At 39.6% G+C, this 25,626-nt stretch overlaps 1 protein-coding gene across 2 annotated transcripts; it reads left to right on the top strand.

Annotated features, from left to right (window-relative positions):
• Positions 1–16: 16 nt before the first annotated feature.
• LOC117429606 (carbohydrate-responsive element-binding protein-like) lies at positions 17–25,325 on the top strand. 2 transcript variants are annotated; one of them, XM_034049320.3, is made up of 17 exons: positions 17–962; positions 5,891–5,997; positions 6,084–6,166; positions 6,821–6,910; positions 7,998–8,039; positions 8,627–8,804; positions 9,410–9,493; positions 14,952–15,082; positions 15,478–16,105; positions 18,239–18,312; positions 18,940–19,192; positions 19,585–19,697; positions 19,917–20,036; positions 22,031–22,158; positions 22,689–22,812; positions 23,201–23,330; positions 23,808–25,325. In XM_034049320.3, exons 1-17 carry the CDS (start codon positions 619–621, stop codon positions 23,927–23,929), a joined length of 2,751 nt encoding a protein of 916 aa, XP_033905211.3. In that variant the 5' UTR covers positions 17–618; the 3' UTR covers positions 23,930–25,325. The 2 variants fall into 2 exon arrangements, with proteins under 2 accessions (XP_033905211.3, XP_033905212.3); XM_034049321.3 differs by having other exon boundaries at positions 19–962; positions 9,413–9,493.
• Positions 25,326–25,626: the final 301 nt, after the last annotated feature.

The following is a 25,626-nucleotide window of genomic DNA, read 5'->3' as shown; positions in this document are numbered from 1 at the left end:
AGTTTTAATACTAATAAACAATCGAATTCTTATTTTCTTACTGCAGCTTTAAATCGACACGTGGGTGGAGCTGGTTCATTCTGCTTTACATAATACAAAGCACGTGGAGACAACTTAACTTTGCCCTGGGAGGAGAAATGCAGTTCAACGATTGACAACTTTTGTAACTCCAAAACAAAGACTGCGCAAATGAGTAGCACGTTCTCTAAAGCAATCTAAAATTTACTTTCGTGAAAGTAAACATAGAACTGTCAGCTGGCGGTAGCATATTGTATTTGTTGCTGAAGTCCAATTAATAACAGGTTTTTTTATTGTCATTCGTGACTGTCAGTCGAAGACGCGTATGTGCAATTTAAATAATAGCTACAATAGTCATGAATAATAATTGGTAAAGCGCATTTCGTGCCTGAACGTCGTCGAATAGCTGACTAGTTAAACAGTAAGGTGTAGAACATTTGTATAGTGAATACAAAGTGCATATTGTATGCTAATTTAACGTATTATGGTAATCGCTCATGCAATGAATATATTAACTTAAAAAGTTAATTTCGCCGGTCACGGTAGAATTCAGTGAATTATTTTAAAAAATTTATTCTAGAGTTCATAGACCTCTTTTAGATGGCAAAAGCAGAGACTTTATTAGGCTTCTCCGGCCGGAGCAAACCAGAAACAGTACCCGATTCAGAGTCGGATTCGGACCAAGAAGAAAACCACGGGGGTGCTACGGGTACGGGCCAGGCAGCTGGATCGCTTACCAGGGTCCAGGTGATCCACAGTGGGCATTTCATGGTGTCCTCCCCGCATAGTGATTCTACCTCCCGCCGGAAGAGGCACGGAGTGAACTTCGATACTGTAAACCGGACTGGGTGTCAGACGTACCGATTCGGTCCGAGGAGCATGGGCAGCCTTAGCATCGACCCAACTCTAACGCGATTGTTTGAGTGCATGACCCTGGCTTATAGGTAAGAAGAGCAGTAAACTTTTTTTTATTTTTCTTTATTTTTAAACGGTTGAATTGAAGTTCTAAAAAAACCCAACACCTTTGCAATAGTTTAATGAGGTCATACAGACAGTTTGTTGATCAAGTATAACGTTCACTTACTTGTTTGTGCTCTCGACATTTATATAGATGAGAAATGACTTATTTTAATAACATCGACCAGACCCTGCTGTTCTCTCTACAGCAGTGTGAGCTCCACTGCAACTTCAGGTAACATGAGAGCTCATAGAAAAAGCAGGGTCTTTGTTTTGCTTATATACTGAGAAAGTGATACAGGTGGACCAACTTATGGGGAGCCGTTCCAGAGTACAGTAGGTGTGCTGTGGATGCAATAGGAGACTTGTATAACTTCTGCCATGCATCCTGACATACATACATACATACATACATTCTATGTGGCAGGGTGACCTCACCAGTTGATATATATCATTACCTTACAGCTTGTTTCAAGGGCTTTCCAGCAAAAAACAATTTGAATTGACTTGTAACACAAGAGGGTTGAGCTACACCTCAGATCAACCGCTATGACCCAAGTGTGAGAAATTCACGCGCAGTGTCAGAGCTTCACAAACACTGTACCACTGTCCTGAATCACTGAGCAGTCACACAAGGGCACCCCACAGCACCTGCTGCCCAGCTCACAGCAGCTCAGTAAAACCCCTTTACTCTCCAAGCTGCCTTCTGCTCTTAAAACCCCGGACAGCATTTTGTTCTTCTCAACACAACTAAATGACAGCTTGAATGTGCAGTGACGTATGGCAAAGTGGTTGTAGATTACAAAATACTTTCATAAATCAGTATAGCTCATTTTGATTTCCATCTGGTACATTAAGAAATTACAGTTGGCTGGGGGCTCCTGAGTGGTGCATCCATTAAAGGCGCTCTGTGTGGAGTGAGTCCAATATCAGTGTCTACTCTATATTATAAACATGCTAGAAATATGAGAACATTTCAAACTGCTATATAATAACTGAGGCAGCAGCAGTGATGTCAATAGTCTTTCCAGAGTCTAAGCGAGCACAGTGGCATTTTGACCTTGGCATCTCTGTGATAATCGCTGGACAGCGAAGACTAAAAGCACATCTTGAAGTAATTTCCATGACCCTGGGACAGATTTGGCCAGCGTTATTCCAGAAATCTCAAGCCAAGACCTGAGCGCTGAACCCAGTACTGCCGGTTACAAGTCAGGGTTCACAATGGAAGGTTTGTAATCCCTGCCAAAGAGTATTTCAAAATCTTGTACAGGACTTGCAACATTCAGCAAAGCAAGGGGATATAAAAAAAGAACACAGCTGGATTTCATTAGAGCATTTTGCAGCACCCGGGGAATTAGAGCATTTAACAGCACTGGGGAATCACCCTGGTTTGCATTATTATCATTAGTTTATTTGGCAGACGCCTTTATCCGAAAATAAGCAGTTGATTCAATCCAGGGTGATTTCCCTAGTGCTGTAAAATCTGCAATAAAATCCAGGGGTGGTTTATCCCAGCAGAGTGTAGGTTGAACAAGTCAATCTGAAAGAATATCCTTCTGTTAAGATGCTACCACATTCTTACATAAACACGCATTGCTAATACTCATGAAATGGCTTGCTGTTACAATTCAAAGAATACAAAAGATAACTAAACAAGATCATGATGCTAATATATGTGCACTTGGCTACCTCCAGACCCACTGAAAGACTGTATAGTGCAGCTAGACTTGCTGCATGCAGTGTGTGAGCCAGCCTAACCCCAGAGTTACCCCAGCCATACTTTGTAGTTTTAGTTCTGTAGCAAAAACAAAGTGACTAAAAAGTGTTAAAAAAAAAAAAAATCTGGTATTTTAATGCGCATAACATGGTGCTTTTTGTTCTGTTGTTCTGTGGTTCTGCATTTGATTTTGAATTTATAATTATTTAATTGTTGAGATTACAGGCGTTTTTGCTTTTGCTTCTACCTAGAACAGATAAAAGAAGAGCACGTTTATATGCATGTATATTCATGCACGTTTCTCACAATTATTGCTGTTCCAAGAGCATCTGTATTGATGAGTATGTAATGAGCATAAGTGATTGTTGGTTTGCTTTTGAAACATGTTACTGTTAGACAACAGCAAATCCTCTTCATATCTACCTAAGAGTAAGTCTATAAAAAAGTCCTGCACTTTATCCGAATATCTGATTATTTGATGAATTAATCACTAAGAATATTCGATTACAAAAACAATTGTTTGGCACAGTCCTATTTTTTTTAAAGTATTCATTTATTTATTTACTCAAATAGTTAGTAGCTTCATGTGCCATTTAATTGTGTATTTCTTTACATCCTCTCCTCTATTTTATGGCAAAACCATTGTGAGTGGTTCTATTTCCGTTGCATTTACATGGTTTTGAAGTTGCTAAGGGTCAGAACTGCGCAGCCTTCCTTAGTTCATTTGATTCATGTGTGCCAGTCCTAGATATCTGTTGTATACACATAGAGTAGTTGGGTCTGGCAGTTGGAAAGTCACATTTTTACATGTTTTGAATTAGAATTAAAAAGGCTGTTCAGTGCCAACAAAGCAGCTCAACGCTAGGTTGATAGTACCACTCCGAATGATGGTAAACCCCATGCAATCATAAGGGGAATGTAATTAAAAACAAACAAACCAGAAGCGACTTGCTGAGACCAGCAAACTCATTTCCCAGTCCTCTGTATCGCAAAGCTTGTGTAGCAACCTACTCTAGGGCCGGTGTTACAATGAATAACCTGTCTTTCCCTGTTCCCATGCAGGCATTACTGCTTCCCTGCATTACGCGATGGTCTATTTAGCATTGCTGTGTCCACTGAATACGTTTTTAATGTGGCCTTTTAATGTGTTTTTCTGTCTGCCTGTATCGTTTGGATGAAGTGTTTTGATCACTTTACATCTTAAATCAATATTGCGCTTCGGGCCGCTGTTTCCACCACCTGGTAACAGAGGAGACGAGGAACATTAATGAGGCATTTTAGAAATGAATGGAGCCTAGACACACCGTGGCTCGTTTTTCATATATCTTTTTGTTCTTTTGCAAGCTCTTCCCCATTACAGTCTCTATTAGAATCTCTATTTGCAAGACCACAGCAATGGCAACACAATGGATTTGGAACAGATATTGCACAGTGGTCCAACCCAGTAAGACACTGGTATCAACATGGTAACAGATTGTCAGTGTGTATCGATTCATACAAGGGGATACAATATTATCACATAGTTCAGCTGTTGGACTGAACCATGTTGAATCAGGGCCACCCTTTCTATAGGCTGTCTGGTGTTTCAGTTTTGTTACCCAACCTCCGTATATTGAAATTATTATTATTATTATTTATTTCTTAGCAGACGCCCTTATCCAGGGCGACTTACAATTGTTACAAGATTTCACATTATACAGATATCACATTATTTTTACATACAATTACCCATTTATACAATTGGGTTTTTACTGGAGCAATCTAGGTAAAGTACCTTGCTCGAGGGTACAACAGCAGTGTCCCCCACTGGGGCTTGAACCCACAACCCTCCGGTCAAGAGTCCAGAGCCCTAACCACTACTCCACACTGCTGCAATGAAAACTGAAATGAAACATAAACAGTGTCTAGTGTAAAAGCAAGTATTCCATAGTAAGTCCATGCAATCCTCCTGATCAGAGGTCAAACCAACACAAAGTTCCCCTCCCCCATACACCCCGCACTACAGAAACGGTTATTGTCAACAGTGCCGAGGCAAAGTTTAATGAAGAAAAACTGTGTGAGTGATCGTTGATGGCGCGTGGGGCAGGCCTGTCAGGGTAGTGTGTTTGGGGGGTGGGGTGTTTGTGTGAAGGTGGCCTCATTGCTGAGGATTTACAATAAATATTGCATCAGCTCACATTGTTTACTACCCCGCCTGCCCTTTTTACAACGTTACTAATCCCTGGAAAGGGGAGCTTTCAATTCCTGCTTGAGTTTGTTGCAGCTCTTTGAGGACATCTCAGTTTATTTACACAATTCTTAAAGCTTTTTCAAAGCTCTGTAGATTACTGTATGTTGTATAATGTCCATTGTATTTCTTTTTAACATCGACTCAAGAAATATTGTCTGTCCTTTCAAGTTTAATTGTAACCTTATTACTGGAAAACAGAGACAATTGCATAGAATTACCCTCTTAGTTAGTCATGGTAATTTAATTTCCAATTAATATAGAACATGAAAAACATTTGTATTTTCTAGGACACTGTGTATTTTTTAAATACAATCTAAATGTTTATCCCCTTCTTGTGGTGTAATTTCCCCATGACATGCTGTCTTGGTTTATTGGCATTCCCCATTTCAGACAACAACAAAGGTCACAGAAATATAAAGACGTCTTGTCAAAAACCTTTGTCTAAATGTTACTCATTTTTATTACTACTAAAAAGTAGCTGTTTTAGAAGCAAAGCACTATAGATTGTAATTATAAGCTGGTTGGTGAAAACTTAATTAACTTATTTTTCCCATGTCCCAGAATATTGAATTATTTAAAGTTGTATTAACTGTAATTCATTTTTATGTCCACAGTTTCTTTATGGTAACTTGGCATGGAATTGTCTAATGTTAGAACTCAATTTAAAACATGATACACTATCCTGCTTTATTGAAACCAAGAGATAGAAGTCAATATTTCCTCTGAAAGGGATGCAAGTTAGAAAGATTATGGGAACCAATGTATATAAAATAAACCAGGCCTTAAGAAAGACAAACAAAAAAAAAATTCTGTCTGACGTATTCTTGTTTTGGTTCAGAATGAATTAGCATATTGTTTTCAATTTCAATCATCACATCCTGGTAACTTTGATTTTCAGTTTACTGTGAGTAAATGTCCTGTGCTTTTCCCCTTTTCACCTCATTTCAGTTGCTTGACTTTCGTTTCAGTGGGAAAATAGTTTCTCCGAAGTGGAAGTCGTTCAAAGGGCTACGGCTGCTGTGGAGGGACAAAATCCGTCTGAACAACGGGATATGGAGAGCCTGGTACATTCAGTGTAAGGGTTTTGTTGTAAACAGCTGTTCTTTTGTAGTGAGCCTGACCCAGTTTTTGTATTAAGGGTGTTTGTATCATGCTGTTTAGATGTGGAGAAGAGGAAGAACCCGGTGTGTGGATTCGTGACTCCTCTGGAAGGATCAGAAGCTGACACACATCGCAAGCCGGAGGTATTCAGCAGCATCACCAGTACTTGGGATTGTAGTGCTGGGAGCTCATCTAACAAAAAAAAACACATACATCTTCACTGTTGTGCGTTCTATTTATTTTATAGGTCTGAAATGTGCAGTTTTTTTAAAGAAACATGTTTCTAGTGATATAGTGAGCCCCCTTTATAAGGCAGCCCTTATACAGCTGAATCAGTGATGCGGCAGCATTGTCCTGGCTCCCATTCGCCCCACAATGCCATTACAGAAGCACTGTCATGCTTATGGCAGAACACAGATAGCACGGTCTATGGCTCCCGACTGCAGTATTATAAAGGGGGAGTATCTGGTGCTACACTTGTTATAGAAAAGTGTTGCAAGCCATGCTGGCAGATTCTGTTGCACTTCCTTAGTCATTGCACCTGGAGATTGAAACTATCCCCACCCCATCAAGGGGCTTCTTTCCTGTCATTAACCAACCATCTGCTTCCCTTGTTGACTGACATGCTTCTGAGCCACTGGCAGGGGAAACTCAATTAGATTTTAAATCACAGCAGATCTAAGAATTGCATCAGTGAGAAATCGCACATAGAACTATAGGGGCATTTAAAACCGTGATTATGAGGGGATTTGTAAGGAGACATACAGGAGAGTTATTTTTTAATTTTTCATCTACAGGCTATTGTTTTAGAGGGTAACTACTGGAAACGGAGGATTGAAGTTGTCATTAAGGAATATCACAAATGGAGGATATACCACAAGAAGAGGGTAAGTTCTTCTGTGAAAACGAGAGGGCTGTACAGGGTGCTACAATGCGTTTGGTGTATCCACAATGACCGCAGTAAGAGCGATCACGTACAAAAAAGAATCCTTGTAGTCCGCTGAAAGAGTCCCGTTTTTGAGAGAAGGGCACGCCAGTGACCCTGTGAAGCGTTTTATCAGTAAGCAGAGGTTTTAGAAAAAAGTCATCTTTACAGCCGTGCTTTATTTACCGTTCTATTACTGAGTGATAACAGTCCCTGACCACATTCCGGCGCCTCCTTAAGACTCACCTCTTCAAACAGCACCTGTAGAACTCCTCTGTTTGTATCCTGGGACACGATCACCCTTCATGTAAATGTGCTTTATTTTGCTCTTATCTGCCCCCTATTTTACTGCATTTAATCCTGTACTTCAGAATACTGTAATCTGCCAAGTGTTTAACCTGTAGTACTTTGTATTTAATCATATCCTGATGTAACTATCACTATTTAATCATATCCTGATGTCACTATCACTATTATCTGCTGTATTATTGAATTGTGGTTTGTCACACTTGTACTTTGCTTGAACAAAAGTTATTGTATTTCTTGCTCTTATTGTATTACTTGTATTGTAACACTTGAAATGTATTTGCTTACGATTGTAAGTCGCCCTGGATAAGGGCTTTTGCTAAGAAATAAATAATAATAATAATAATAATAATAATAATAACAGGACTGCTGACCTCCATAGAAAACAATGCAAGAGCCGTGTCCGGTTGTATAAAGCATGCTGAACTGACTTGGAATCTCCTATAGAAGTAAATGAGGCAGTCAGTTTAACTGTCGTATATTACTCCTATAAAACAGTCGCTATATGTTACACATGTAGTTTATGTTTACAGCGTATTCAAAGAGTCCTTTCCTCCCACAAAGAGCACATATACAATATTCTTTGAAGATTTCTTGCTACTCAGACGCCAGCCACAAGGGAACTTGTAGCAGCAGGCCTACCAATCTCTGCCAGCAGGGAGCCACAGAGACTAAAGAACACTGTCAGAATGAAAGGTTACTGCAAACTGGCTTTTCAGATTGTCTTCTGTCTTCTTTTACAGCTTCATAAGAATAAGGATGGCCACCTGTCAGCCTTGGCAAAGGTAAGGTACCATCGCTTGTGTATGTACAGAAGCACCAGTCCAGTCCGGTTTGTCTATCATGAATGAAACTGAATTGCAACAGGGAGTTGCAGATATGGGTATAACACATACCAACATTCTCTGTTCTTGACTGCTTTATTGTTAATATACAAGATATAGCAATAAAGTACTTTGTCTGATCCAGCCTGTGTTACATATGTATATGATTGCAAGCATAACACAAGAACATGTGAACGCAATTGAAATCTTTTTGCTCTTCTGGGCTGCTGTTAGCAGTTTGATTTGCCATTTGCTAAAAATGGTGTCAATGAAAGTGTTGTGTAAAGACCTTGAGACGCCTGTTGCATTTGTTGTAGCAGTTAGAATTGAGTTTGTGGTTCAGGGTGCAATTTTGTGTCAAGGGTTCATTAAGAGAAAGGAACAGCACTTCACATTATATTATAGATAAATAAGAATAGTTAAACATTATAGCTGATCTTAATGTGACGTAATTTCTGTCTTATACACATTATTTGATACAAGCCATCTGATCTGATACCATGACATTTCAGAAGGCGGTGTGTGGTGTTTATTTTATTTTTTTCCAGGAGGATATTTACAGAGACAGTGTTAAAAAATGGACCAATCAGATGTTCCAGGATCCTGTTCCAATGGAGGAGGAGGAGGGTCACCTGTTTGATTTGGACTGCTTCCTGTCGGATATCTCTGACACACTCTTCACCATGACACAGAACCCCTGTCTGTGGCAGGAAGTGCGGGAGAACGGTGGGTCCACTCGCAGTTATCCTCTACCAGAGCGTAGCGCTACATTCCTGCTTTAAAGGGGTGCCAGCCAATGCTTCAAATCCATTATCTTACCTCGTATAAGAGCAGTGGGTTGCGTGTGAGTTTCCTCTGATTGTATACGATTGTGTAATATGATCAAACTGAAAAATGACATCTCTTTTAACAAGACACCCCCCCTTATAAAAGTCTACTATTGTAAAAGCATAGCATAATGTAATAAAACACAGTGGAACAGTAGGTAAGCATTGTAAAAAGGGAGGTCTGGAAAAGCATATTAATAAACATGGCAAACCAAGATAAATGATGGTAAATGCATACTATAACCAAAGGGAAAGCACTCCAAAAATACTGTGCAAAAATACCATTGTAAACTTAGCAGGGCATGCGCACAGCGTATTAGCTCATTATAAAAAATATCTGCTATTAAACTGCTAGCAATCATAAATATGTGTTGCAGTTCAGTTTTCCAGTTTGGTAAGACGCATCATGCTGTAAAGACCAGTACAGAATATGACATGAGATTTTTGCTTTAGGAGCTCACCAATGACATGATCCTCTCTTTCTCTACTCTCTTCTCTATGAAGCAGCTTACACCAGCAATGCTGACATGATCCAGCCTGGGCTCACACCACTGCAGCCCAACCTGGATGACTTCATGGATATTCCAGGTAAGAACATTGCCATGGGGGTTCTGGTTAAACAGCAATATTAATGAATATTAAACAGGCATTTTCAGATACAGTACAGAGTCCGTTATCCCATCAACTGCACTGTCTAATCAACCGAACGCACCTGTAATCACGTGATGAATTGCATGTGGTGTATTATGCACACAGCTTCTGCTGCTAAAACAGCTATGAGATTTAGCTGCCAAAAAACGTACCAACAGACTGAGGCAAATGAAAGTTACAGAATTATTCAGACCACCAAAACCTTAGATGGAGCATTGTGTGCTTTCAATTGTTGCAGTTAAGCAAATTAAAACAGTCACCTCGTTCTTGATTTTTCCTCTATTTCGTCAGGAAGGGCTGCAGATCCTGTCTATGTTATTATTGAGTAGCTAAGAACTTTTATTTTATTCATTTCAATTGCATGTTATTACAGTGCCTTAACAGCAAGTATCAAAGTATAGAAGCATTTTACTGAGATTTTGAGGTTTAATGATTAGTAGAGTTTTGTAATGTGTCAAAGTTGTACTGAATTGTATTCTATGATGATTTTCAAAATTTGGTATATTACTGTATTTCATTACCTTAACTGTAGGTATTAACATTTTACTGAATTGCATTAATTTAATGATTTGTAAAGCTTTGTCATTTTGTATGCTTAATGTGATAGAACAGGTTACCAGCTATATACCATCATTAGGTACTTGTGTATGTTAACTTTATTCCATACATGATTAAAGTTGACCTGTTAAACCTGTAACATTCATAAAACATTATTCAATGAGTTATTGAGGTCCGAATTATCTGTGCTTATTTTACCCATCGGTTTTCCAGCAGTCCCCTTGCTTGTTTGATTTCAGCATTAAAGCTGGTAGTAAGTACACAACCCGCTGCTTCTGCATTCACTTTGAATTACGGCACCACAATCCTTATAGCGATTTTTAAAAGGTAAATAACAAACTGTACCACGTGTGCATAGATTGAAATGCTGTCTTACTGAAACGAGAAGTAGGGTTCGTCTCGAGGTTAAATATAATATTGAGTATAATGAGGGTCATGTCAAGGTTAACTCCGGGCAACACCCAGGTCAGCCTGACCTTAAGCAAGAATCAGTCCTGAAATACAAAGCCGCAGAAGTGAATTGAGGAAGTTCAACATGCTGCCAAATGTTTTTTTTTTTTTTTTTTGGTGAAGAAACTACTTTTATTTCTGGTAAATTTTTGCTGACTGCATTATAGCGGTATGCATCTTTTCAAAGCAATAGGATATGTGAATTTAGAAGTGTCTGGTTTGGTTAGATGTTACGATGGCAATGTAAGAGTAGCTAATAAATACACTAACCCTCAAGGAAAATAAAAGCAGAACATTTCTCAATGTGATCCACTTGAACCCTTCACTAAACCTTATTGAATGAAACAGTCCAAGGACCAATCTAATAATTGAAGGAATATGACCACCCTTTAGATCAGGGGGCCCATACGATGGGGCCCCGAGGGGTCCCAAGATGGATAAGGGTGGGTGGAGCATGTACACAAATATTCTGTCTCAAACACTGTGTTCTCTGGGGTCATCTGATTTAGCCTTCAGCTCTACCATCAATGTCATCTTCATTTCCAGTGACCTGCTAATAGTATGGACCATTCTACGACATTTATTTGGTGAGGGAGTCCTCAGTCAGGTTGCCTAATGTGATTGGGGGCCATGAGCCTAGAAAGTCTGTGAACCCCCCCCCTTAGATCAATCAAGTACTCCCCACTATGCCTGAGCTCCCAAAGGTCATTTTTGAGAAGTTAGATGCTATTCTGATTTGATACTGTCTGCATGGGCATTTCCTCACATCGCTCAGCCTCCTAGGAAATTAGCATAAGAGTACAGTATCTTCATGCTGTTTGAAGTGAGAAGTACCAATGACGATGCATACAGAACTGGCTGAATTGAACTGGGCTAGTATCTATTCTGAGGAGTTACTAGATTCCTATGACGGAGGTAAGGGGGGATGTCGTAAAAAGACCTTTTGAATGTTTTGGGGATTTTAATACGATTTTCAGGGGCTTGGTTTTGATTTGTTGTGCATATAAAAATCAAACCACTGTAACTGAAAACTGTCAAAAATAGGCAAATTGGTGACTGTCTAATTTAATTGATGATTTTAATAAGCCACACATGCAATTCATTTAAAATAGTAAAGAGAAAAGGAACACATCACCACAAATGGTAAAATGCATGAGACTTTTTAGAAGTGGTTTAAGATGCCTAATTTAAACCACTGCCACGAAAATTGAAACTCTTGCAGCCAAAGGTTTTAATGCAGGTGGGTATATAAAGGAAATAATGACAAACCTTGAGGTGTTCTAATACATTTTCGCACTACTGTACATTTTGGTTTCATTGATCTGAAACCCTGTATTAATTTGTGTTGATGGGTTTTGGTGTTTATTAATTTACATATTGTTTTTGACTGAGCACTCAGTTGTAAGTTTTAAATAAATTCTAACGTTTCTGATTGTGATGAAACCGCTTTATGAAATTTGAAAAAAACTAAAGAGGATTCTTGACAGTTGTTTTTCAGTGTTTGTTTCTTTGTGTGTTGAGTGGAAGCCGTCGGTAACTGTCTTATAAACAGGTGTCTAAAGTTACGGATTTATTAAAGGGAACTAAATATTTTTATGATGAATTTGAAATAAGAATTGTGAAAAACAACAAAAACCTAAGCTTGTTTTTCTAAATTATTTCTATTAATGCAAATATTTCATTTAGCTTCTTGTAGTAGAGAAAATACTAAAGCACCACACATTCCAAGCCTTATGATAGACTTAATAAAACACTCTTTTCTATTTATTATTATTATTATTATTATTATTATTATTATTATTATTATTATTATTTATTTTATCCCTAGCAAATTCCAATTTCCAATATTTCAACCTCTCTTTAGAAAAAATCATTTTTTGTTTTCATCCATTGACCTTCTACAATAAATCCTTGTTGACAGTAATTGGCTGTTAAATGTCATTTTGAGAAAAGAAGACAATCCCCTTTATACATTTCTGTTAATCTTCATGAATCTTTAAGATTTAATATACAACATCCTACTGCTGTAAGTATTAAAAAGAAGATGCCAATTTGACTCACAAACAGTACAAAGAATCAAATCGGTGAATGTCAAATTGGGTAATCCCAAAGTAGTGTAATATTTGGTGTAAAGAGAGGTGTTTATCTTTGTAGAGTTAATACATTACAGTACTTAAAGGGGCAATGTTAACTGAACAACTTTCTTGCAAGTCCGTCTTTCTGTAGATCGTTTAGACTTTATATTTATTTTGAATAGTGTGAAGCCCATTTATCAGGTCCCTGCAGGCTTACTTCCTGTGCAGCAGGTATTAGCCTCCCACCTGACATCACTTCAAGTCCAATGTGTTGCAAAGACCATTTCAGGTAGGGTCCTAATACCTGTCGCACAGGGAGTGAATCTACAGAGTGGTTGTGGCAAAGTGTTTGTTTTCCAGATTTTCAATCTTAGGGACTCGCGAGGAAGCGGTTCTGCTTATGCTTATGGTTATTAATCTGATGTTTTTCTGACTAGCTGAAATAAGCATGCGTGGGAGGCTGTGGAGAGGTGAGTAGAAGGTCAGGGGGTGGGGTGGAATGTGGAATGTGGAAGGTGAGAAGGATGTGGTTGACCACGCGCCACACATCCTAAAAGTCTTGGCAATAGGGAGGGGATATCCGCAGCAGAAATACCTCCCCCGAACCCCCCCCCCCCTCCCTCCCATGTGATCTCAATAAAAAAAGAGCTATAGGGCAAAAGTAAGGGGTGACTTTGTGTCAGATTAGCTCGTCAAGGGCTGGGTCTTTATTCAGTGTCTGTTGATGTTAATGGCTTAAAATGATCGTGATAATCATGATTATCTTACATCATGTTTTAACTCCCATAATTGCGACTTTTTCCCCAAGTTTGTATTTTTTCTCTCTGTTTTTCTTTCTGCGTTTCACTTGTCAGCCTTTTAAAATAAAGACATACCACTTTTCTATCCCACAAAAGAAAGGGGGGGCTGAATTTAATTAATTTTCTGTTTCCCAGTTTAATTATATTACATTTATCACACCCCATCCTCCTCCAGCATGTTTTTATGGACAAAGTTGTCCAGATGACTGTCAGAAACACGATTATTGCCAATAATTAGTGATAATCATTTTTCATTACAATAAATAATGAAGACAAAACTGATTATGGCTAATATCATGACAATAAATTATTGTTCCAATATTTATTTATATATCTATGTTTATGATCTATACATATATATATCCACAATTATTGTATAGCTACACCTGATGAAGACACGTTATGTGTTGAAACGCGTTGTGTTAAGTAAATAAAATGGAAGAAGATTTTGCTTCACATCATCAGTGGTCATGTCTTCAAGTATTTTTTGAGTGTGCAACCAGTCCCGACTCCACAAATATCAACAAATGAGAGAGGTATCCACGAATGCATGGTTTACCATTGCTAAGAACTGTTTTATGACTTTTAGTGTACAAGTTGCCTTGTATTGGTCATCACGCTTTTTAATAAAAAGCTTAGATGTGCACAAATGCATTTTATATATATACACACCAATGAACACCTATACCCTGCCCTCTCCAATCCATAATACCCGTCGGAAGGTCACATGAGCTTGCTGTGTCCCGGAGATCCCTGCCAGTTCCCATTCCGTCTCTCTGCTTTGAAGTCAGGTGATGCATTCCTCTGCATGCCACCGTACGTCACTGACAAGCGATCAGCTGCTGCACTGCATCACAAGGGCTCATCTGCTGTCTGCACGTGAGGACATTATCCTTTAATATGCTTCCGTCAGGTCTTGGAATGGCATGTTTTGTTTGGGTCGGATAGCAAAGCAGAGGTTTGGAATAGAGAAGCTTTGTGGACTAAACGGTGGAGTCTGAAGCTATCTAAACGCCTTCCTTCATGTTGTAAACCTGAAAGTAGAACCCTGTGGTATTTTTTGGATAACGGATTTGAGTGTCATTGTTTTTCTCTGGTCACATTAGAAGACACAGTGAAACCTTGTTTTTTTACTTTTTCTTTCATGTTTTGGGATATAAAACCATGTTACAGTTTCAGTTTATCTTTATTGGTAAGTACTGGCATGAACTTGCTTGACATACCTTAACTTTTTTAGTTTTGGAACTGGAGTTCAAATCCAGTTTATACTGGGTTCACAACATGGTGCCAGTATTTTTTGGAGGTTGTAGCCCTTCAACTAAAACTAATGTAAACAAACTGGTCTGTCAACATGGGTCTGCACGGAAGGCTAAACTACAGTACGTGTAGTAAACAGACCCAGAAATTATATCTTTAGTGTGAAAATGAAGGTGATTGTGGGACGCTGCAGTTTTAAAAGAGATCAAACCAAACGGGTTGTTGTAAACCATGTCATTATTATTATTATTTCAGATATCTTCATGAACCACCGGAATCCGCCCCAGGGCCAGGCTGGTTTAGCGGAGTGTGGTTATTTACCCACCATGTCGAGCAGTGTCTTCAGTTCCGGACCTTCTTCAGTCCAGACAGGCTGCCAGCTGCAGGTCAGTGTGATCTTCAAGAAGACAGAATATCGCAGTCAACATTGAGGGCCCCCAATCAAGAGGGACAGTAAAATAAGAGGCTATGCAATATACGCGGGGAGATGTGTCATCCAGAACTATTAAACACTCAATAGCGCTAAATGTAGAAATACTAAAATAAACATTAAATTGAATACTTTGAAAAAACCTTCGAGTTGAACCTTTTGTCATTGAATTGAATGAAGTTTCTTGTACTATTTCCAAGGGGACCACTTTACCTGCTTGAAACTTGTCAAATGCCACTTTTATTTAAAAACCGTAATCATTTAACAGTTTTATAATACCATTCCTTTTGTGCAAACCTATCAGAGTATTTATTTAGTTTATTTCATCTCTTTTTTTTTTTTTTTTAAAAGGCAAATGCTATGTCTGACAACACTGGCAGACTCCCCCTGCCTTCCACCTCAGACTGTGTATCAGATGATGGTTACCACGGGCAACCCTTGTCCTCTGAAATCACCTACGACCAAAGCAGCTTGAACTCCGAAGCCAAATACAAATCTCAGGTTCATTACGGGCACCAGCCGGAGTTCTGCTCAGCTGACCTGAGACCAGAATCCGACCCTTACGGCTCTTACAGAAACCCCCCGACCATGACTCCCCCAAACATCACTGGAATCAACCAGGACTGCTGTTACGCCTATTCAGCGCAGTCCCACAAATACAGGTACAACTCGCCTGTGACCTCTTCTGTCATCACTCACACCGGATCAATGTCGGGACCGCAGGATCTCACAGGATCAAGCTACCCCTCTCCGGGGGTCTTCCCCTCCTCCGTTTCTGCTTCTTTGGTTTACCCTTGTCCTTCCAACACACAAGCAGCCCAGCCTGTACTGGGGGCACATGTCTTCTCCATGCCTAGAGGGAGGTCACAGACCACAGGCGGACAGAGCAAGGAGAAGACCAGTAGCATCAAGCCAAAGCGTTCCTTGTCGTTCAGTGCTCCACTGCAGAGCAGTTGCCTGGCAAAGCTACTTTCAACAGGTACCCAAGCATGTTTGTATGAGAACAGAAAGGTGCCATTCAGACCCCATAAGCTGTTTCCGTCTTATTTTTTGTGTTATTAGACATACACCAGATAGTGACTTACCTACAGTATGCATGGGTTCTGCCTGCCTGATATCTTAAATGGATTGAACGGACATGTGTTGTTATATAGGTTAGACTTTTTGACACTTGATGGAGTTGTTGGTTTTATCTTATTTGTCTTGTTTTGAGGCAACTTTGCATTAGCATTCGTTGATGTAAGGCATAGTTAGCTAATGCTTTCTCATTGTAAAGATAATAATCTTTATTTTATATAGTGCAATTCATGCAACACATCTTAAAGCGCTTTACAGTCCAAGAATAATAATGCATAATCATAAATAATCACAGCAGGCTATACACGTAATAAAAACACAATAATACATAATTGGAAAGGCTGTGTGGTCCAGTGTGTGGTCCAGTGGTTAAAGAAAAGGGCTTGTAACCAGGAGGTCCCCGGTTCAAATCCCACTTCAGCCACTGACTCATTGTGTTACCCTGAGCAAGTCACTTAACCTCCTTGTGCTCCGTCTTTCAGGTGAGACGTAATTGTAAGTGACTCTGCAGCTGATGCATAGTTCACACACCCTAGTCTCTGTAAGTCGCCTTGAATAAAGGCATCTGCTAAATAAACAAATAATAATAATCATAAATAATCACAGTAGGCTATATACGTTAAAACAAAACACAAGTACTGTGCAAACTCCTAAAAAGCCAGTTCCTTACACAGGCTGAAATGCCTATTTAAAAAATGTGTTTTTCGGTGTCTTTTTTAAAAATATCCACATTCTTTGAATCCTTGATTATCTGTGAAAGAGCATTCCATAACTTAGGGCTTTCTGTTGCTGTGCACCTATCTCCCATAGACGGGAGCCTGGTTTTTGGGACTTTTAAGAGCCCAGCATCAGCAGATCGCAGGTTTCGCACAGGAGTATATTCAATTAACATATCAGGGATGTAACTTGGTGTCAAACCATTCAAGGCCTTATATGTTAAGAGTAATATTTTAAAATCAATCCTGAACTTAACCAGTAGCCAATACAGGGATGCCAAAACAGGTGTAATATGTTCAAATGATTTAGATCTTGTTATTTAAGATGACTGCTGGGAATTTTTTGATTGCGCAAAACTGAAACGAGCGAATGAAGATATTCAGAATTTGTGTAATGAACTCTACCTTGCTAAAAAAAAAAAAAAAAAAACAGTTCCCTTTTCGTGACGCAATCCAGAAGGTTCTAAAATAAACTGTTGTTATCTCTGCGGTTTAGTTTCGTTTAGTTCTGTTCAGTATCTAAACCAAAGTTGACATCTGTAATGGTGACTTTCCTTTTCATGGTAAGGAATTGTTTCAGATGTCCTTTTTTATAAAGGATTTAAAATACTAACCGTTCCCTTTTTATTCCTGTCAAGATATCTTGTGGTTTTCAAAGTTTTAAAGTTTTCGTGAAGCAAAAAACAAAGCTGTTTACATTTTCACTCTTTCAACACTGCAGACCTGTATACAAGTGAATGAAAGATAACTTGACTCAGAACAGAATACTGCTCTAGTAGTATAGGAAAGAGAACTCCACTCAGCACTGCAGACCACTCTAGTAGTATAGGAAAGATGACTCCACTCAACACTGCAGACCACTCTAGTAGTATAGGAAAGATAACTCCACTCAACACTGCAGAGTGCTCTAGTAGTATAGTAAAGAGAACCCCACTCAGCACTGCAGACCACTCTAGTAGTATAGGAAAGAGAACTCCACTTAGCACTGCAGACCACTCTAGTAGTATAGGAAAGAGAACTCCACTCAACACTGCAGAGCGTTCTAGTAGTATAGGAAAGAGAACTCCACTCAGCACAGCAGACCACTCTAGTAGTATAGGAAAGATGACTCCACTCAGTACTGCAGACCACTCTAGTAGTATAGGAAAGAGAACTCCACTCAGCACTGCAGACCACTCTAGTAGTATAGGAAAGATAACTTGACTCAACGCTGCAGAGCACTCTAGTAGTATATGAACTTTAACTCCACTCAGAACAGAACAGCAGACCACTGTAGTAGTAGTAGTAGTCGTAGTAGTAACTTTTCTTTTTTGTTCCAGGTAAACCTACATTAAGTTTTGACCCACATTTTGGTGAGATGAAGTCCATTTTGTCCACCTCTCCTACTTCTCCAGTAAGTGCTTTCATTTGTTTCTGTATATTTGTCACTGGGCTTATTTACTGTGCTATCTAAATGAAGTAGCAAGTTTACTTTATCAAGTGGTTCATTTGCATTGGTATTGGCTTTTTATCCAAGAGAGCTCTTTGAGGTAAACATGAAATACTGTCTGCAAGACCACATTTGATTAAAAAGTCTACCATGTATTTTGAATATTTAATGCCTGTCTGAGTTCTTTAGACTTACTTTTTTATTTGTGTGTGTAGTGGTTTTGTTATGGGGACTAAAGTTGAAACTATCAAACCCAGCCCTTCAGGTAAAGGCTCTAAAGGCCAGTGACTGAGACCCTTCAGAATGGGTCATTCCATGGTCCTTGCTAATGTCAATTTATAACTGCTGGAGGCCTTTAGTCTATCTTGTAGTTATGAGTTAGGTGTACATTGTAAGTAACAGTAGTGGGGGTTGACAAAAAATACAGAGGAATTACTTACTTACACTTACATAATTGCTGACAGTTAGTGTACTTCCCCTATGCATCTACCCACTGCATGCAAAAAATAGCCTCCGCTGTTCACTCTGACTCTTGAGTGTTTAGTCTGTGTAACAGACCACGTTTAATCGAGTGCTATTGTTTCTGTGCAGCAGCCCAGTGGAAATGCCCAACTCTCTCGTGGCGTGGGGATGAAGGCCGCGCTGGTGAATTTGTCAACTCCAGCTCCAGCCCAGCCCAGCCCCTCCCACTCTGCTGCAACCCCAGCGCTGCCTCCACTGCACATTCCCTCAGCCCATTGCTCTTCATCATCGACTCTGCTGCAGCAGAGCAGCCAGTCCACTGCCACAGCCCTGCTAGTCCCCAAGACTGAGAAGCTGACCCCAGACAAACCAACATTTACAGGTAAACCCCATTAGAAATGAGGGAACCGTGTCATTGGCTAACAAGTGTTCCAACCTGTGCAAATTGGAACTTGTAGAACCAATGTGACTGCTTGGTTGACAAGTGATTCATTCCTGGTAGGGATGGTGTGGGGAGAGGGGTGACATATTTTTCTAAGCGCTATCAAACCCTCCTCCTGTTTGATGCTTTCATAAAAAACTACCAACACAAAATGATATACCAAAATGATACCTGAAATACGTGGCTAAATGTGTGAATAAGCCTCTCGATATAAATATATATATTGTAAACATAATCCATGGCCCATATAAGGCCAGCATATATAATGTCTTCCAGGGCATTTCCTATTGCTAACCTACTTAAACTCCCTCTTCTTTATGGTTTTCCTTCAGTGAGTTTCGCGAGGAATGCAGGCCAGTTGCCCCCAACAAATACCACTGAGACAATCCCAAGCCCCCATTCGCCACTCTTCACACCCAGTCAAGGCAAAGGGGAGCACACCAAGGTAATGTGACATTGACCTTCACCTCTGACCTAACTGATCCAGATTAAGACTCACAAACCCCAGCGCAGCATCGCTGTGCCAGGCTGAAGTTCACATTGACACAGTGTCTGGATCTGTTGTTTGTTTTCCAGCGCGGTTAATTCATTTTGATTTGAGAAATGTTTTAGTCCACATCAAAATGCGATGACACACTACATGGTTTGCGTCCTTCTTTTGTAGATTGACTCGAAAAGGATCACTCATATCTCGGCTGAACAAAAAAGACGGTTTAACATCAAGATTGGCTTTGACACTCTGCACAGCCTGGTAACTACGCTGAGCTCACAGCCCAACACTAAGGTAAAGAGCACCATAGCAAAGTGCCAGTTAACCCAAGGGGAAATGTCAGTGTGCTATAGTTACTTACTGTAGAAAATAACCTCCCATTGCTGCATGTGCTCAAACAAAGCCAAGTCCTCTTAAAGTAATTGTACGCTAATAATTATTCCATAAATGTTTCCCATTTTGCACTGCCATTAGCTACAACACACAAGTCTCAAACGTGCAGGTTTTAAAGACACACACGTTCTAGCAAGAATGTTTTTTCATTGGAAAACAAGACCAGTTCCTGTTTTGCTTGCCCTCCCTTCGAGGAAGTCTGTTCCTTTACTTCCTGCGTCATTTATCCTCCGCAGTGTCTTCTGGGTCAAAGCATGTTATTGGCTAAAAGGAAGCAGTCAATAGGGGGAGCAGCTGATTGGTTATTGACAGGGAAGAAGCCAGTGAAGGGGTTTGAGACTTCTATAATGCAGGGTGGAGTTTAATTTATGGAACTGTTTTGTTAGCTACAATTCCATTAAGATTTCAGGTTTTAAATACTGATGGCGCGATCCGGGATGTCTCACAGCCCTAATAAGCCTTGGATCAATCAAATTAGTCTTTCTGAGCCTTGTCATTGAATAAGGCTAGGCAATAGGAACCAAAAAAAAAATGGTACCCCTACATGCCAGTTTTGATGATACACTTCAAAATCGCATACATAGGAAACGTGTCTACCAGCGTGTATTTTGAAGTGGAAGAGGACCTGATCAGAGGAGGCTTGTACTGGACAGTACGTACGCCACACAACATCACTTTTATTGATTTATTTATTTGATTGCATGCTTTCAGTGGTCGCCATTTTACTCTAGTTAGTTTTTCTATATACTTTTTGTTGTTGTTGTTATAGTAAGTTTTTCTATAGACTGCTGTTCGTGGTTATATTGAATTCTATAACGTTTGTATATAAATATGATTTTTCTCTTCGTAATGCTAAATTCATTGAATAACTTAATAAAAACAACTGCATTTTTTACCTGTTTTTATTGATATATTTCATGGTTAAAAAGTTTTACATATGATTTGGCAATGTACTTTGTGATGTTTTGCTTCATCTGGACCAATTCCATAAAATAGCTGAAAATGCCTGTAAATAGGGTTGTTTTGTCATACAGACCGTGGTTCGGACAAAATCCTCAACGGTAGACGATATTTGAAATCTTCATAAAATTTCACAACTGCACCGTTGTAATATATTTTTCGATATCTAACTTAGAAAGGGGTTGAAATTGGCTTTTTTTTAAAAATATTATTTATGATTTTTTTGGGGGGGCAGCTTATATAAACAAATGTATATACATGCTACAAAAAAATACATTATATAATTGGAAACCGCTAGGTAAGGCCTTTCTGTGGATATAAAGGGTCTTCATTTCTGATTTGAGGTTGCCAAACTACAAGCGCTAAAACAGGGGTCATATTCATGTCCGTATATATGGTCATTCTGCTTAGGCATCAAAGGGTTAACCAGGAAACATGTTAACATCTTCAGATGTGTTTATAGTATTTATAGAAGTGACTGAGACAAAACAGGAACTGAAATTCAAATGTTTAAAGTTGTGCAAGTAAAGTTGTAATTAATATTTTAAAAACAGATAAACTTTAGGCTTCAAGAAAAATATTAATTGAATATAGTGTATATATAGTAGTAAGACGATACAAGTTCAAAGCAATAATAAGAATCATAATGAGACAGAGGGACTGGAAAACAGAGTTATTAAACGTACAAAAATCCCCAAATCCTGTATTGAAATCATTTTACTGCAGAACGTGAATCGGGTAAGGTGTTAGGTGATGGTAATATGCAAATACCTGACAGTCTGTACTGGAAAAGGGAGTCCAAAGTTATTTTGAAATTCACTGTGTGTAGAATTGTTGTAACAGTACCTCACAAGCGCCATGTTATTATCCTAGGGGGTAGTTTGAAATGGGAAGTGGCTATGATGGTTACAGTACCTGTCGCCTGTGCCTTGCAGATCAGTAAAGCTACGACCCTGCAGAAGACGGCAGAGTACATTGCGAAGATGCAGCAGGAGCGCTGTCAGATGCAGGAGGAGGCCCAGCGGCTGAGAGAGGAGATCCAGGAGCTCAACTCTGACATCAAGTGGGTCACGTAGGTCACAAACGTGCACAGGGCGATTTCAGATAGGCTCCTCAGTGTTGTTACTGGCCAGTAACATATATATATATATATATATATATGCAAGGCAAACAGTCTCATGACTTCTGAAGAAACTTGTACAAGACTAGAGCTGATGAAGGAATACAATTTTTTTTTTTTTTTTAAACTCTGTGGCAAAACTATACATAGCAAAGGATATCAATTGCTGACAGCTACCAAAAACAGAACACTGACTTTGTCATGTGATATACAGCATTAAGACATGGCCTGTACTGTTCTTGGAATTGTCATTGCCATGTTGGTGATTTACAGCATTACCAGCAGAGGTCATTTTGGTTGAAGAGACTAAACAAAAAAAACCCTCAAATGTCCCTTACTGTCTGTGTAAGGTGCCACAGAGTTGCCAGTGTAAGGTTTGTGAATGAAGGTAATTCACCACTATGTTACGCTGTAAGGATAAGACCAGACAGTGTTTAATCTGCTGCTCACCTGAGCCCCTGTTTTCCCTGCAGTGTTTGTCAGCAGCAGCTCCCGGAGACTGGTGTTCCCATCACACGGCAGCGCTTCGACCACATGAGGGACATGTTTGACGAGTACGTCAGGGGGCAGACACTACTTAACTGGAAATTCTGGATTGTATCCTTCAGTATCACGGGCACCGACCACTTTAGCTGAGGGAACACAAAGCCTGTTTTTCAGGAACAGTGGCTTGAAACCTGGTTCCAGGAGACCTAGTTTGAGGCAACTTTGCTGGATCAAACCCCAAGTCTCCCCTGGTGTGCCATGCAGTGGCCTGAAACTTAGTCTCCCGAAACCAAGTTCCAAGCCACAGTGTGGCTTCGGCTATAGTTTTAGGGCTAATCCTGGTATAACCATGGCTAGGTGGCTGAAGCAATTCCTAGTGATTCCACTGTGATGTGTTTAATTGTATTGTAAAGTAGATTATGTCATATTTTCTTTTTTGTGTGCATTTTATTTTTTGGTTCATTTCAGATGTATTTCCTTAATGAACTGGTCCTTTTAGTTCAGCATCCTGGTTCGGCCCCTCTTTGAATCCTTCAATGGGATGGTATCCACGGCTAGTGTGGATGACCTGTGCAGGACAACACTGACCTGGCTGGACCAATACTGCTCCCTGCCCGCCCTGCGGCCAAGTAAGTGATCTTGAGGAACAACTGAATATTAGGCTGCAGACTTCAGCAAAAGATACGTGGTGGACTGGTGTAATAATCATCTAACTCACCACAACAATCACAAGTACTGTCAAGTTAGAATCAAGAATGGAAACATTGCGAATCTTGAATGTAGGATGTTGTTAAAGTAGCATCACTGCCACCTTGTGGAAATAAAAAGCATGGCACTAAAAACACATTGAAAATGCAGATGAAAAAGTACAGTGATCGCAATCCGAAGCTTTATTTAAATTTCGAGTGATTAAAGAGTGCATAGCTTTAAAGTCCATTATTTGGAAGGGTCCTATAAAACATTATGCAATCATTACAGGAAGGGGATAAACAAAACCAGATCTGAGGGTCAGTGACTCTTGTTTAACCCTCACATTACACTGGCCACCGATTCTGCATTCCCAAAGCTTTATACACTTTATAACGTTCTGCTTCTGTCCCTCCCAGCTGTGCTCAGTTCTCTCCGCCACCTGAGCACATCCACCTCCATCCTGACTGACCCCTCCCTTGTGCCAGAACAGGCCTCCCAGGCAGTGAGCAGGACCAGCCCTAGCAACAGCTACTCCTAGCAACAGCGGGGATCTTCTACTAAGAGTGAAACTTGCAATGCAGCACTGCAACTGCCAAACTTGTCTCTGCAGCAGTATAAAGCAGAAGGGTAATGCTAATACATGATGAGTCATGCACCAGGTAATTCCCAGATTGCTCAATACAGTGGGCTGCGTGGCTATAGCTTCCCTGGTTCTGTACATGACCTGTTTTCATCAGGGTCCAATGTTTTGAAACTGAAAAGCAGTAAGTTGGTGTTTATTAGTGAATTTATATTCAGCTCTCTTGTTGGGAAAACAGAGTATCCCTACTTTTAATGACCGATTTATGTGCAGTTGCATATTCACTTCGTGGGGTAGTAACACACCCTGCCTACCGTAGCCCCAGGTCTCAAGCAGAGGCTGACCGTAGTGCTGAGTTGAGTGGCGTTTGCTTTGTGGAGTAATGTCCACTGGGGGTTAAGCTGAGACCGATTTAAAATCCTTTAAAAGGTTTAAAAAACGAACATGTTTGACAAATGATTCTCACTAGTGCTTGTGTATAGATATGATCTGACTGTCCGTGCATCCTGCACTTTGGATGAGTGAATAAAACAATCAGGGTTGTGATGAAATATATCACAGCAATACCTCCAGCAAAGGACTGTTATAAACACCACAGTGTGTTCTGTAAACCTGATGGTGTAGAATGTCAGTCTTGTATTAAAGGGTGTTGTTTCAATGATCTCCACAGTGTCCGATCTGTTTAAATACAGCAGGGGTTTTCACCAGGGGTGATTTATTAACCCATTTATTAAAATGACTGTACAATAAAAATACTGTGAAATGAGGTTGAAGAAAAAACTGAAAAATCTGATTTCTGATCCCTACAAAAGTGAGTACATTTGATCCGGTAGCTTCCAGGAAAGGAGGTCATTGACACCTGGGAATACTGGAAAAGGTTTGGCTGTGTAATTGCAGCCTAGCTTCAGTCACAGTTCAAGGGTATAAAAGATGACTTTTTCACAGTTACCATACTTCATGATCCAAATGTTTCATAGCGATGAAATCTTGCACTAATAATCTAATTAGTATGTGCCCGTTCTCTTGTCGGCATGCCTCGTTTGTTTTCTTTTCTTGTGCGAAAACGATTGAAGGTTTCAAAGTTCACCATAAGAATGTAGAAAAATGATTTATATACAAACAAATGTTGTTTTAAAGGTTTAAGAAATATTGCCATATGTATTTTAATCAGTTGTTCATAAAGAGAATGTGGTAAGTCAATATTATTGTTTAATTATGTTGGTTAATGTTTCTATTGATGTTCCTGTTTTGTTTTTTTTGTTTTTTTTCTTGTAATGACACGTTGCAAGTTGTATTTATTGAAATTTTTAACTATATTTTGGACAAGTAGTCAATTAAAATGATTTTAAACACACTGTTAGTCGTTTGGTATTTTGTTATGTGAAGTTACAGAATTGCTAATCCCTTTGTTCTAGTCATGTTGAAGTTCTTTCTATTAGAAAGGTCCCTTCCACTTTGCTTGTGTGTCTGGCCTACCTAAGTGAGGGCCTAGCAGTGATCAAAACCAAGGAAGGACCCTCTGTTCCTACATTGCCATCTGCAGTTTACAATCGACAATCCAATTTGCAACCAGACATTACAGTGCCGTGAAAAAGTATTTGCCCCTGTCTGATTTTCTGCATTTTTGCATATTTTTGACACTGAATGTTATCAGA

This window comes from Acipenser ruthenus, chromosome 24 (assembly GCF_902713425.1).
Source record: "Acipenser ruthenus chromosome 24, fAciRut3.2 maternal haplotype, whole genome shotgun sequence".
Taxonomy (NCBI): Eukaryota; Metazoa; Chordata; class Actinopteri; order Acipenseriformes; family Acipenseridae; genus Acipenser; species Acipenser ruthenus.
Note: the sequence above shows the minus strand (reverse complement) of the source record. Positions and strands in the feature narration are given on the sequence as shown.